The sequence below is a fragment of the Amaranthus tricolor genome, chromosome 8 (genome assembly GCF_026212465.1).
Source record: "Amaranthus tricolor cultivar Red isolate AtriRed21 chromosome 8, ASM2621246v1, whole genome shotgun sequence".
Lineage (NCBI taxonomy): Eukaryota > Viridiplantae > Streptophyta > Magnoliopsida > Caryophyllales > Amaranthaceae > Amaranthus > Amaranthus tricolor.
In genome coordinates, this window is record NC_080054.1 from 21562272 (window position 1) to 21576271 (window position 14000).

General features: G+C 27.5%; 1 protein-coding gene and 1 non-coding gene across 2 annotated transcripts; one reads left to right on the plus strand and one right to left on the minus strand.

The window, feature by feature from the left end:
• Nucleotides 1–1520: 1520 nt before the first annotated feature.
• Nucleotides 1521–1636, plus strand: LOC130822979 (U5 spliceosomal RNA). Its single transcript, XR_009046473.1, has one exon. It is a non-coding gene; the product is annotated as a U5 spliceosomal RNA (small nuclear RNA).
• Nucleotides 1637–12137: 10501 nt separating this feature from the next.
• LOC130821651 (uncharacterized) lies at nt 12138–12725 on the minus strand. Its single transcript, XM_057687439.1, has one exon. It carries the CDS (start codon nt 12723–12725, stop codon nt 12138–12140), a length of 588 nt encoding a protein of 195 aa, XP_057543422.1.
• Nucleotides 12726–14000: the final 1275 nt, after the last annotated feature.

Sequence of the window (14000 nt, forward strand, 5' to 3'; positions counted from 1 at the left end):
CCCGAACTGAACAGTGATCGACCCGAGTCAAATCCGACCCGAATTATGCACGTAACCGAATGTAACCTGACTAAAACCGATTAAGATCGAACTGTTTTTAACCCGAACTGATACAAACCCGATCGATTATTAATCGAACTGTTTTTAAACCCGAACTGATACAAACCCGAACCGATTGTAAATCGAACTGTTATAAATCCGAATCAAATTTTCACCTAATTTTAGCAAATTAAGTCCAATTTCAGTTTTCTAATAATACGGAAAAAGGAAGAATACAAGTTCTATACAGAAGAGATTGGATACAGAATATATATATATATATATATATATATATATATATATATATATATATATATATATATATATATATATATATATAGATATATATATATATATATATATATATATATATATATATAGATATATATATATATATATATATATATATATATATATATATATATATATATATATATATATATATATAGATATATATATATATATATATATATATATATATATATATATATATATATATATATATAATATATATATATATATATATATATATATATATATATAGATATATATATATATATATATATATATATATATATATATATATATATATATATATATATATAGATATATATATATATATATATATATATATATATATATATATATATATATATATATATATATATATATATATATATATATATATATAGATATATATATATATATATATATATATATATATATATATATATATATATATATATATATATATATATATATATATATATATATATAGATATATATATATATATATATATATATATATATATATAGATATATATATATATATATATATATATATATATATATATATATATATATATATATATATATATATATATAGATATATATATATATATATATATATATATATATATATATATATATATATATATATATATATATATATATATATATATATATATATATATATATATATATATATATATATATATATATATATATATATAAACTAATTGAAATAAATTATTCTGCCTAATATTAGGGCTGGCAAAAGCTGACCCGACCTGCTAACCTGATCTGAAACCGACTCGAAATTAGCGGGTTTGGGTTTAGATTTTTGACCCAATTAATTAAATGGGTCAACCCGACCTGATCTGTTTATTAAATGAATTAGGTTCACGTTGAATACTTAAACCCAAAAAAAACCTATTTAACCCATTTATTAAATTTAAGACTGATCAACATTTGCCAAATACTTCGTAAAACTAAGATAATACCAATTACCATGTATTGAGGGATTTGTCAGCTGAAGATGACTTTCAATAAGAAAGGAAGTTGTCCCACATCGGCTAAGGGATTTGTCAGCTGAAGATGACTTTCAATAACAAAGGAAGTTGTCCCACATCGGCTATGAAAGATACTAATAAAAGAAAAATCCTTTAAATCACTTCCACAGATCTCATACCAACTTACGCAGTCACGCCGTGAGCACAAAGCGAACTATTCTTTTGCCTTTTACTAAAGAATACCGTGTGCTCGCTGCATTAAGTGGCATACGTTTATTTTTGAAGGAAGCCTTTAATTAAGGTTAAATGGGTCAAATGACCTGAAATATATGAATTTAATGACCTAAAAAAAAGGTAGGTTAAATTGGTCATTAGCAGGTTGATCCGATCTGCTACAGATCAGGTCGGGGTTTCAATTTTTGACCCATTAATTAAATGGGTCAGGTTTAGGTTAAGGGTTTATTGACCCATTTTTATATGATCCGAACCTGAAAATGACCCAACGCGACCTGTTTGACACCCCTATCTGCTATATCTGACAAAACAATCGGTAATTATTTTTTGTAAGTAAATGAGCATTCATCAATTAAAAACCTGACTATTAACTTATTTCGATATTGACCCGATCAATAGTTATCCATAACCGATAACTACTCGAAAAATAAAGCTCGAACCCGATCTGTACCCGAAAAAACCGAACCAATTAGTAATCGATGACAACCCGAGACCGATTGACACTCGACACGGACTTCAGCCGACACCGAACTGATGCTAACCTGATAGCTTGAATAACCGATCTCTAACCGAATTGTGACTAACCGACTCGACCCGAGTGTGACCCGTTGTAACACACAGCCGAAAAATAACCGATCCGAAATGCAACCGAATCGAATAACACCCGTCCGAAACCGAGCCGATCAACCGAATGAACACCTCTAGGTTTATTTATACATTGTATTGTTGAATCTACTTATACAATCTAATAATAAAATATTGTAAAATTTCACATGTCATTCTCATAATATTTGTCATATGGAATAATTCTTACCAAAGTTAAATCAACTTATTCCTTAATATATTAGTAGTATATCACATTTAGTTATTTATATTTTTGAATTTAAAAACTACATAAGAATTCTAATTAAAGTTTTTAGAATATGTATTTGCTTTTTTATGTTGAAGTATTTGCTTATTAATAAAGTTTTTTTATTAAAATTTTAATTTCTAAAATATTTCATCAAAATGCAAAAGATAAAAAAGAATCATTGTGATAATGTTGTTGGATGATTACCCATATTTGCTTTAAAAAGTATGAGAATTTTAATAAATACTTATATTAAAAATCGAGTTTTTTTCATTAAAATCACTATATATTTTAAAATTCTCTATCTATTTAATAAGTAATATTATAAATTTACACAGATAACATGTACATATAATTGCATCTCCCTATAAAATTTATATTTTTATATGTGATTTTATATTAACAACTTCGTGCATTGAACAAGTTTTGATACTGTTTATAAATAAAATGCCTTCATTTCAAGGGGTTTTAGTTTTATTAATTGACTACAATATTGTTGTTTATAAAATTAGATTTAAAATTAACTTGTTGATTAAAGTTTTCGATTAATTTCTAGCTAATGTCTTTGGTGAAATAAACTTTTAAAATTGGTTATTGAAGTATTTAAAAGTTGAAAGTAGATGCAAAGATGCATCTACATGTAGAAAAAAAACCGGATCACACTTTGGAAAAGGGAACTAAATTTCAAAAAAAAAATTATGTTTTCAACATTAATGAGAAAAGAAAATAAAATGATTATTAATCAAAAGAGGGAATATTTTTTGATCAAGATTCACCAAAGTTAACATTTCTCTGTTTTATTTTTAAGGTTTGATTTGGAATTTTTGATACACGGTGGAATAAATTTAAAAATAGTATTGAATAAAATGGTTGAATGCTATAATTTTAAAGACATTATTTGCATATGGTGGAATATTACCTGTTATGAATGGTAGTATACTAATGTGGTAGTATGTTAATGTGTGACTTGAGTGCACATAAATAGGGTAAATTCATGAGTGTGACTCTTGGTACTTTGGTAACTAAATGGGTGTAATTATGTGTGGAGTATTCATGAAGAATTATGGGTGTTAATGAAGATTAATGAAGAAAATGTAAAGGTTTGATTTAAGTATGCTCGATCAAGTTTCTGTCAGAGGAAGCTGTAGGGTCGCTCGACCCATTCGCTCGACTGAGCGAGCCTTTTGGTGGGTCGAGCGGTCAGTCAGAATGCTCCAGTTTTTGCTACTTCTCGCTCGACCGAGCCGCTCGACCCGAGCGAGCTCTCTGTTCAGTCGAGCGGTTTCTCTGATATGCATGGGATGCTTGTTTTTCGACCTTTCAAATCCTTAGAGTTATTTCATAGTATTCATTATTCAATATTAACTATGTATTCAAGTGAGCTATTCATATTCATGTACCTAGTACTATAAATAGAGCTCTCATACTCACACATCAAACACATCAAACACAACCCCTAAGCCAAACACATAGCCTTTCTTGTTTGTTATCTCTATCTCAATTGTAATTTTTCATATTGAAGTGTTGTTTGTATTCTTTTGATATAATATAAACAGAAACTACACACCACAGAGGATGTAGCCATCATTGGGTGAACCTCCTTAAATCTTTGTGTCCTTTTTGGTTACATTGTCAAACTTTGTTTGTTCGTTGTTGTTTGTTCTTAGCATCGTAACGTTATTGGCGATCATTTTCATTACCCTTATTTATATTGCATTAAAACATAAAAATCACGACATACAATTAAGTAATAAATTTATTCAGTTTTCAACTCAAAAGAAAAATTAATGCATGTAATAGAAATTTTAAATACGAAAAATATGAAACTTGAAAATATATTAACTTGAATTATTAGAAGGATGAGGAGGAGGAGTTCCATGATGTTGCGAAGGACGCGGTAGTGCGGGCGCATAATCGATCGTAATATCATCTGTTTCATCACTTTGAGAAGCAATATCCTCTGCATTTACATGTAGAAAATACCGAATAATACTTTAGTATTGGAAACTTAATTTAAAAAAAAAAATACAGAAAAACTCATGCTTTAACATCAAAGAGTTATAGAAAATAAACTGATTTTCTTTTTATCAAAGAGGGAACATTTATTTTATTAACATTCACCAAAGTTAATATTCTCCTATTTTATGTTAAAAGTTATATTTGGAATGTTCGATATATAGAGGGTGGAATTTAAAAAGTAATATTAAATAAAATGTTAAATGCTATGCCTATAATTTCAAAGACATTATTTGCATATAGTGAATATTAAGAAAAATACTTGAAAGTTTATATGTAAATGTACCATTAATTTACTATCGTAGAAAAGAAAGTTTTCGTATTATCCTTATTCATATACCATTAAGACATAAAAAGCATGACATACAAATTAAGTAATAAATTTATTTAGTTTTCAACTAAAATGAAAAATGATGCATGTAACAGAAATTTCAAATAAGAAAAATAATGCACGTAAAAAATAAAGTAAATATATTAACCTGATTTAGAAGGACGAGGGGGAGGAGATCCATGGTGGTGTGAAGGATGCGATTGTGTGGGTGTATAATCGATCGTAACTTCAACTATTTTATCCTTTTCTGAAGCAATATCCTTTGTATCTACACGTGGAAAAAAACCGCATAATATTTTAGAAAAGAAAAAAACTCAAGCGTTTAACATCAATGAGTTCAAGAAAATAAAATATATATTTTTTTATCAAAGAGGGTATAATTTTTTTTTATCAACATTCAACGAAGTTAATTTTCTCTTGTTTTATTTTGAAAGTTATATTTGAAATGTTCGATACACAGGGAGAAATTTTAAAATAATATTAAATAAAATGGTTGAATTCTCTAATTTTAAACACATTATTTCCATATGGTGAGATATGAAGAAAAAATAAATGAATACTATTAATTTACTTTCGTAAAGAAGAAAGTTTTCGTAACACCCTTATTTATAAAGAATTAGGAGATAAAAAGCACCATATACGAGTTATAAATTCATTTAATTTTGAAAAAGTATTATCCTTTGCATCTACATGTAGAAAAAAAATCGCAGAATATTTTAGAAAAAGAAAAAAAAAAAAAAAAAAACTCATGCTTTCAACAGCAATGAGTTAAATAAAATTTAATAATTTTTTTATCAAAAGAGGAATAATATTTTTTGATTAAGATTCACAAAAAGAAGAATCCTGCTTTATTTTGAAAGTTATATTTGGGATGTTCGATATACAGAGGGAGAAATTCAAAAATAATATTGAATAAAATGGTTGAATTTTATAATTTCAAATATATTATTAGCATATAGTGGATAATAAGAAAAGTACTTGAAAGTTTATCTACAAGAATACGTAGAGAAGAAAGTTTTCGTATTACCCTTATTTATATAACATTAGGACATAAAAAGTACGACATACAAATTAAATAATAAATTTATTTAGTTATCAACTCAAAGAAAAATGATGCATGCAATAGAAATTTTAAATAAGAAAAATATGCACTTGAAAACAAAGAAAATATATTAACTTGAACTAAAACGACGAGGAGGAGGTCCATGGTGTTGCGGAGGACGTGGTTATGTGGGTGCATAATTGATCGTAATTTCACATATTTCATCACTTTGAGAAGCAATTTCACATGTAAAAAAAAATTCCCATAATATTTTAGTAATGAAAACTTTATTTAAATGTTATATTTGAAATGAGCGATACATAAAGTGAAAATTTTAAAATAATATTGAATAAAATGGTAAAATGCTGTAATTTTCGAAATGAGTGTATTTTAAAGATAAATAAATTAACTCAATTTATATAAAATGAAAATAATTTATAGTTAATTAATCGATTGTAATTTCATCCGCGTGGTCGTCAATTTCATTTACAGAAGCAACTCCCCTTACATCTACATGTAAAAAAAAATAATTCAAGTAAGGAATATTCAATAAGTGTAAATACTTTTGATATTGCACTTTTGGATTATTTGTACGCTTAATCTCTTTTATTAATTCTAAATGATACTTTTCATTTTTGATATTAATATATAGAATAAAAACATTCTAATCGAATAAATTCATAAATTAAATATTTATTTATTTATTTTTTAAATAAGAAAATGATCATGTAATGTTAATTTATTTTTTCAATTTCACGTCGAATAACAATGGAAAATATTGAAATAATAAGAAAAATATAAAAAAGGAGATATCAAATAATTGAATTAAGAATAAAAAAATCTTCACTTTTATTATTTGATATCATAAAAATAATTTAAACCAATTAATATTAACCTGAGTATTGAGGACGAGGAGGAGGAGATCCATGATGTATCGGTGTATGCCCTTTTGTGGGTGCATAATCAGTTATAATTTCATTTATTTCATGTTCACTTTCAGTAGCAATATTTTCAGGTGCAATATTCCTTGCACCTACACATAGAAGAAGAATAGATTAATTTTCAAAGGAATTTTCAAACAATAAACTCTAAATAAATATGTAAAACGAATATGTATTTAATGATGATATAAACAATTATATACATATACGTAATTTTAAAATGTATTTCCGAGCAAATAACTATTTACCGAGTATAAGAAGAGGAAACGTGAGAGAAACAAGAAAGAGGACGACAATTGCAAGACTTTTGATTGTTGCCACCGCCATTTTTTAGTTTTTGATTTTTATAAATTAGATTTATTAATTTGTTTGCTCTTCAAATGGAGTACATGAGTACAATTTATACTTGGACATGCTGTGAAATTTAAGGTAACAAATTAATATTAGAGATATCAAAATAAAATATTAGGAATAGTTAATTTTGAAAAATCAAAATGTATTCTTTCATGTAAGGTTATCATTTATTGAGGGAATATATTTATCATGATTTTGATTTATAATTGTTGAAATACTATATATTATGTTGGTGGCTATATAGTCAATATTCATGCATATACATGATCAAAAACAAATTCATGTACTTAAATTATGATAATCAATATAATTAATGTTAATTAAAGTATAAGAGATCTTGTGATTATATGTGCGTAAAAATAATAAAGTAACAAATATAATCAGAAAAGTATTGCATATAAATATCGGCGTTATTAAATAGTCTTGTATGAACTTGGTTCACTCTGTTTTAGTATGCCTAATAATAACATATATTTCCAATGATTTTATGTGTCAAGTAAAAACACTTACTATTTTAATACCCTTTCCAATTTAGACCTATTGCTCTATTTAGTTTTTGCACTATATCGAATGTACTAATTCAATCATAAATATTTTTAATTGTACTGTGCGTAATTAAAAATTATAAAAATTTAATATTAATACAATTTACATTGAGATGAATCAAACAAAATCAAACTTGACTATATTTTTATAATCTAGATTAAGAATACAGTACAAATTATTAAGAGTAATTGATAAATAGTGCCAAAAGGTCAAATGAGATATTTACTCTGAATTGGAGAGAGTACAATTTAGATTGCTGTATACTAAAGTGGACCAAGTTTATATAAGATTTTCCCCACATCGGGTGAGCAATGAATTTATTTTATATCATTGTCAAATTATCTAGTTTTCATTTTAAACTTACTCATTTATTTTCAAGTTATCCTTTTTTTGGGATACATGATATCCTAAGTGAAGGGGAGAAATAGTTGAGATTCGATCCTAAGACCTTATCCGAAAAAAGCGATATTTGCTCAAATTGAGACATGATTCGATTATCTATACCTTTCATTTTTAAATAATTTTTTTCTCATTATAATCTCGTTTATCTATATGTCAATTAAAATAATTATTTTTCCGTCTAAAAAAATTACATTATTGCAATACTAGTATAAAATCTTGTGCAATGCACAGAAAATAATTAATGTAAGGACATCTATAAAATGAATTGATAGGAGATACTTGTGTAATTCACGGATGTGTAAGATATATAAGTTAATACAAATTGAATTAAAATGCAAAAAAATTGAATTAAGATGCAAATGTTTAAATAATTACAAAATTTTGTTATGTTAAAAAATAAATATTAGCAAACTCAACAATTCCCTATTTATTCAAATTACACCCAAGTTTCAATGAATCTAAATACATCCAATGATTGGGGTCATTAATAATGAGTGATTCATTTTGATCTTTATCAATTATAATACGTGTGTATTTTGTGTGAAAAGGTATTTCGAGTTAATTGATAGTTGAGCGTTTATTGAGTGAATGATGAATAATTTATTTAATTAATATCCATTATTTTTCCTTTTATGCATTATCAATAACGTAAATAAAAAATCACATATCATTTTATGTAACAATGTATTTGCAATATTATGTAATTATATTATTTCCTGAGAAGTTATATCAATATATTTTGAGATATACAATACATAGAGTCATATGTAGTGAAAGATAATTATGCAATTTTTTGATTGATTATTAGTGGTAAAAGATATATAACTTTAACGAATAATTAATAAGGAATAATAACCAATCAAATAATTGTATTAATGTATACCATTAATGTGTATTTTAATTCATATTTTTACCCTAAAAAGTAACACGATTTCATCTTTATTTAATGTTTGAAGATTTTTCTGTTGATATCCCTCTCCTTTAAACGCAATTTGGTATTTCCAAAGCACATGAACAATTAAACATTACACCAAAAAATCAATAATTTACAACATTAAAATGTTTCATTTTTTTTTACCGTTTTACTTGACCCCTTTCCATATTTTAAAGGAAAAATTACCCTGAATAATACGAACTTTCACTGATTTTCCTACAATAATACGAACTTTCAATTAACCATGAATAATACGAACTTTGATACATATTTCCCGCTAGCATACCTGACCGGTTCTTTACCTGGAGAAACGGTAAATTCCCCATTTCTTCATTATGCTAGCGGGAAATATGTATCAAAGTTCGTATTATTCATGATTAATTGAAAGTTCGTATTATTGTAGGAAAATCAGTGAAAGTTCGTATTATTTAGGGTAATTTTCTTTATTTTAATGGGTATTGAGACAGCCTTTTTTCAGCAGCCTCTTCTTCATCTTTTGCTCACTTTGCTCTTCCAATTTAATTACTTCTTCCAACATCTAAATTTTTTTTCCATTTTCATTTTAATTTCTAAAGTAATTTGATATTTAACATGTATTCTCCTTCGTCATCATCTCAATCTAGAACATCAATTGCAAAAGGAATTCCTTTATGTAAACATGGTGTTCATGCTAAATTATAAGTAATCAAAAAAGATTTTGTAAATTAACCAAGCCATGTTAACAGTTCATACAATAATGGCCAAGGAATCAATGGCTTTAATTCTTTTTTTTAAAAAAACTGGGAAATTATTAAGCATGATATTATTTGAAACCTTTGTGGTCCATATTTTATTGAAATGCAGGTATCCAACAAGATTTAAAGGTCACCTTAACAGCTTCACGGGTTGAGTTAAAAAATTCTCCATCATCACGCATTGGCCAGCCTAACGAAAAATATGTCGGTCCTGCGGCTAGCCACCACCATAGCCCAAAGAACACAAACAAAAAAGGAGATAGAGAGGACTCAGATACACTAGTGGAAAAAAACGTTTTTGCTGCGTATCATATGCTGCGGTTTTTGTATATATGCAGCAATAAATAGGAAAAAGAATTAGAAAAAAAATAATTAATTGCTGCGATTTTAAAGTGTGACTGCAGCAAATACTCAGTAGCACAATTAATTGCTGCGATTATGCTATGGCCCGCAGTAAATAAATGCATATTAAACTAAAAAAAAAAATAAATAAAATATAAGCATTATTTGCTGCAGTTATTGAATGACCGCAGCAAATAAGTAATAAAAAAAAAGTGAAGAAAAAATTTAAAGGCAGACAGACCCTAATCCGCGGCTCGCGGAGTGCATCCTGACCCAGCAAAAAATTTTTGCTTTACTTAGTTTTATCAGCCAAAAAAAAAAAATTTAAAAGGAATGAGTAAGTTTACCGGTAACAGGCAAAATGGTATGCCAGCGGAAAATATGTATCAAAGTTCGTATTATTCATGGTTAATTGAAAGTTCGTATTATTGTAGGAAAATCAGTGAAAGTTCGTATTATTTAGGGTAATTTTTCCTATTATAAATTATAAAAAAAAATAAAGTCGGATGGAATAGTTTTCTTTCATAAAAACCGTGCATAATGGCACGAGAATTTAACTATTTATAAGTTTATTGGGAGGTCATATATTTCATTTTATTTAAACCAATCAAATTACTTATCAATTAAAGGATAATGATTTATTGTTAACTTTTTAATAATTAATTTTTGTTGCAGAAACAATATAATATTTTGTCTCATTAAAATTATACTTAAATAATTGGTGCACAATCCACAATCATTAGACTTACTGCAAGTAAATGATCAAAGATATTCACAACACTATACTTCTATATGAAAAAGATAAATGATTCTGGGAGTTGAATGCTTATTATTATCCTTTGTTCAAGATATTTGAATAGTAAATATTATTGGATGTAAAACTAAAAAAGATAAATAGTTATTTGTTTACTGAGGTATCTCAGCAATTGAAGATGATATGTGAAAGTTAAATAGTTCAAGATCTCATAATTCAATTTGAGGGGAAGTTGTTAGACTGAGCATGATCTCTGTGACATTTCTTTGCATCAGATGTTGAAGATTCGTATTGTGTTTGAGCTTGAGAAGCAGGAAAATGTTGTAGCAAATATAGCCCTGAATGAATATCACCAAGTTCCAGAGGCCTCTTCATTGAAGGGCCCTGAAAATAACACTTAGAATCAGTGAAAATGGCGTAAGAAAAAGGCTCTTTACATAATTTGCTTATCAAAAGCAGGTTATACTTAAATTGAGGAATATAAAGTACATTATGCAAAATGATATCAGGATGAATGCGCACAGAACCAATTTTATGCACATTAACAACATGACCATTTGGCAAAGTAACATGATGTACTTTAGGAAGGATTTGTGTTTGGATAAAAAGATTTTCTTTGTGACACATATGATCACTGGCACCAGTGTCAATGATCCAAGTACAATCAGCAGCTGACCAACAATTACAACAAACACAATCACCAGAAGAAATGTGAGGAAAACAAGCCTTTATACCTGAGCAGTTGGAAGCTGTAAAAGCCTGACAAGATGATCCTCCAGAATGATCAGTAGGCTTACTATTGGTTTGTAAGTTACTCATCATGGTCATGAGTTGATTGAACTGAGCTTGAGAAATGTTTTGATGATTATTACCATAATTCCAGGATTGAAGATCACTCTGATTTCCGTTATTAGGCTTGCAAGAATTCCAATCTTGTGTAGTATTGTGTAAGAAATGTTCTCCAGACTGAGAGGGTTCATCATCTTGCTTACACATTGTATTACCAGCAAATCTTTTACTTTTAGTGAACTTAAAATCTTTAGGAAAACCTACAAGTCTGTAGCATTTGCTCGCAATATGCCCTGGTTTTTTTTACAGTGATTACATATGATTCTTTTGCCATCAAATTTTTGTTTCTGACTTTGGTCATATTGAATTTTTTGCTGAGAATCTTGATTGTGATTTGAAGCGTACATTGATGCTGATTCATTAATAAATTGTGATGCAGCATGAACTTCTCTTTGCTTCTCTTCTTGAGACAATAAGGCATAAGCCTGACTTACAGAAGGCAAAGGTTTCATCATTAGAATATTGCCCCTAATATGACTAATCACTATTGAGTCCCATGAGAAATTGAATAAGGCGTTGATCTTCATTGAACTTTTGCATAGCTTGTGCAGAACCGCAGGAACAAATGGGCAGAGAGGACAATGTGTTCAATTCATCCCAATTTTTCTTCAATTTAGTAAAATAACCAGCAATATCATTAGTGCCTTGGCCTGATAATCGAATATCCTTCTCCAATTGAAAAAGCATGGCACCACTTGCTTGACCATAACGGTCTTCAAGTTCTTTCCAAATATCATGAGCTGAATCTGAATAAAGAACACTTTCAGCTATTTCTTGAGATAAGACATTTAAAATCCATGATGTGACCATATCATTGCATCTCCTCCATTGACTATACTTGAAATCAGTTATACTGGGCTGAGAATTCGAATTGATAAAAATCAATTTGTTCTTTGCCGACAAAGCTATTGACATTGATTTCTTCCAAGAACCAAAATTCGAACCATCAAAAGGTTTCGAAACTAATAATAATCCAGGATGATCTGCAGGACGAAGGAAAAGAGGATCTGAATGATCAAAAGAACTCGAACCAGAATCTTGAGAACCAGAATCTTGATTCGTCATTGTGAGTGAGCAGTTGAATCAGATCGAAGCAAAAGAAGACACAGAAAAATGATTAGAGATGATGCATGCGTATGATATGAGAGGATATTGATAAGGATTCAGCAAAGCTCTGATACCATGTTGATTTTGATTGATGAAGCTCAAAGACAGCAGAGAAAGAAAGAGGGGAAGAAGGAGAAGAAGCAGTGAGAGAAAACAGAAAAGAATTGACCTCCTTTCTTTTTATTTCAATTAAACTTAACAAAAACAAAATAACAAGAGAGTATGAGTATATATACTAGACATAAAGAAAAATAAGAAAATATAAAGCTAATTATGTCTAACATGTCTAACAGAAGTGTTGAAAAATAAAATAGAAAAAAAAAAAATTTTGAATTATTTATTTTCTTATTAGAAGAAGGTTCTAATTGATTGATATTAATCAAAGTAATACATATTGTAATTGATACTAATTGATACCAATTGAATATGTATCGATTTTGTATCCTATTTAATTATTTCTAGTATATTCTTTAGGCATGTATATATATTGCTTATCAAAGTATGAATAAAATCATCTCTTAATTCCTCTCAATATTTTACATAAATCTTGTTATGATATCTTGTACTTATATTAGGATTATATTTTTTCTTTTTTTTATAGGAAAATAAAAAACTTTTATTTTTTAGTTAGTGAAGCATATATATATATATATATATATATATATATATATATATATATATATATATATATATATATATATATATATATATATATATATATATATATATATATATATATATATATATATATATATATATATATATTCTAAATTAATTATAACTCTTTATTATAAAATAGAGGTTCACCTATGTAGATCAAATATGAGAGTTGGAAGCATTTTATAAACTCGGAGCCTTCATCGTCATTTAGAAAGGTGGATTATTGGCCCAGATGAGTTGGGTTCATGGCTCATAAGCGGGTCTACCTGAATAGTAATTCTCTAGGAGGCCAGAACGATGATCTCTCCTAGTTCATGACGACCCAGTTCAAAAGCTACCGTTTGAGAAGCTCCCAATCAAGAAATCCCAAAATGTTTGAGTAACCTGGGACATTGGGCCCTGCAGAACGAAAAACTGAATAAACTAATAGTTTTATAAAAAGAACATTTTAAAAATAAGCCGGGGAAATTTTAATTCTCAAAATAAGTGTCTTTGTATTCAAGTTTAAAGTTAAGTTTGTTCGCTGTTACTAATGTCGAAAAGAGGAATAAAATTTACCACGACTTTGTTCGT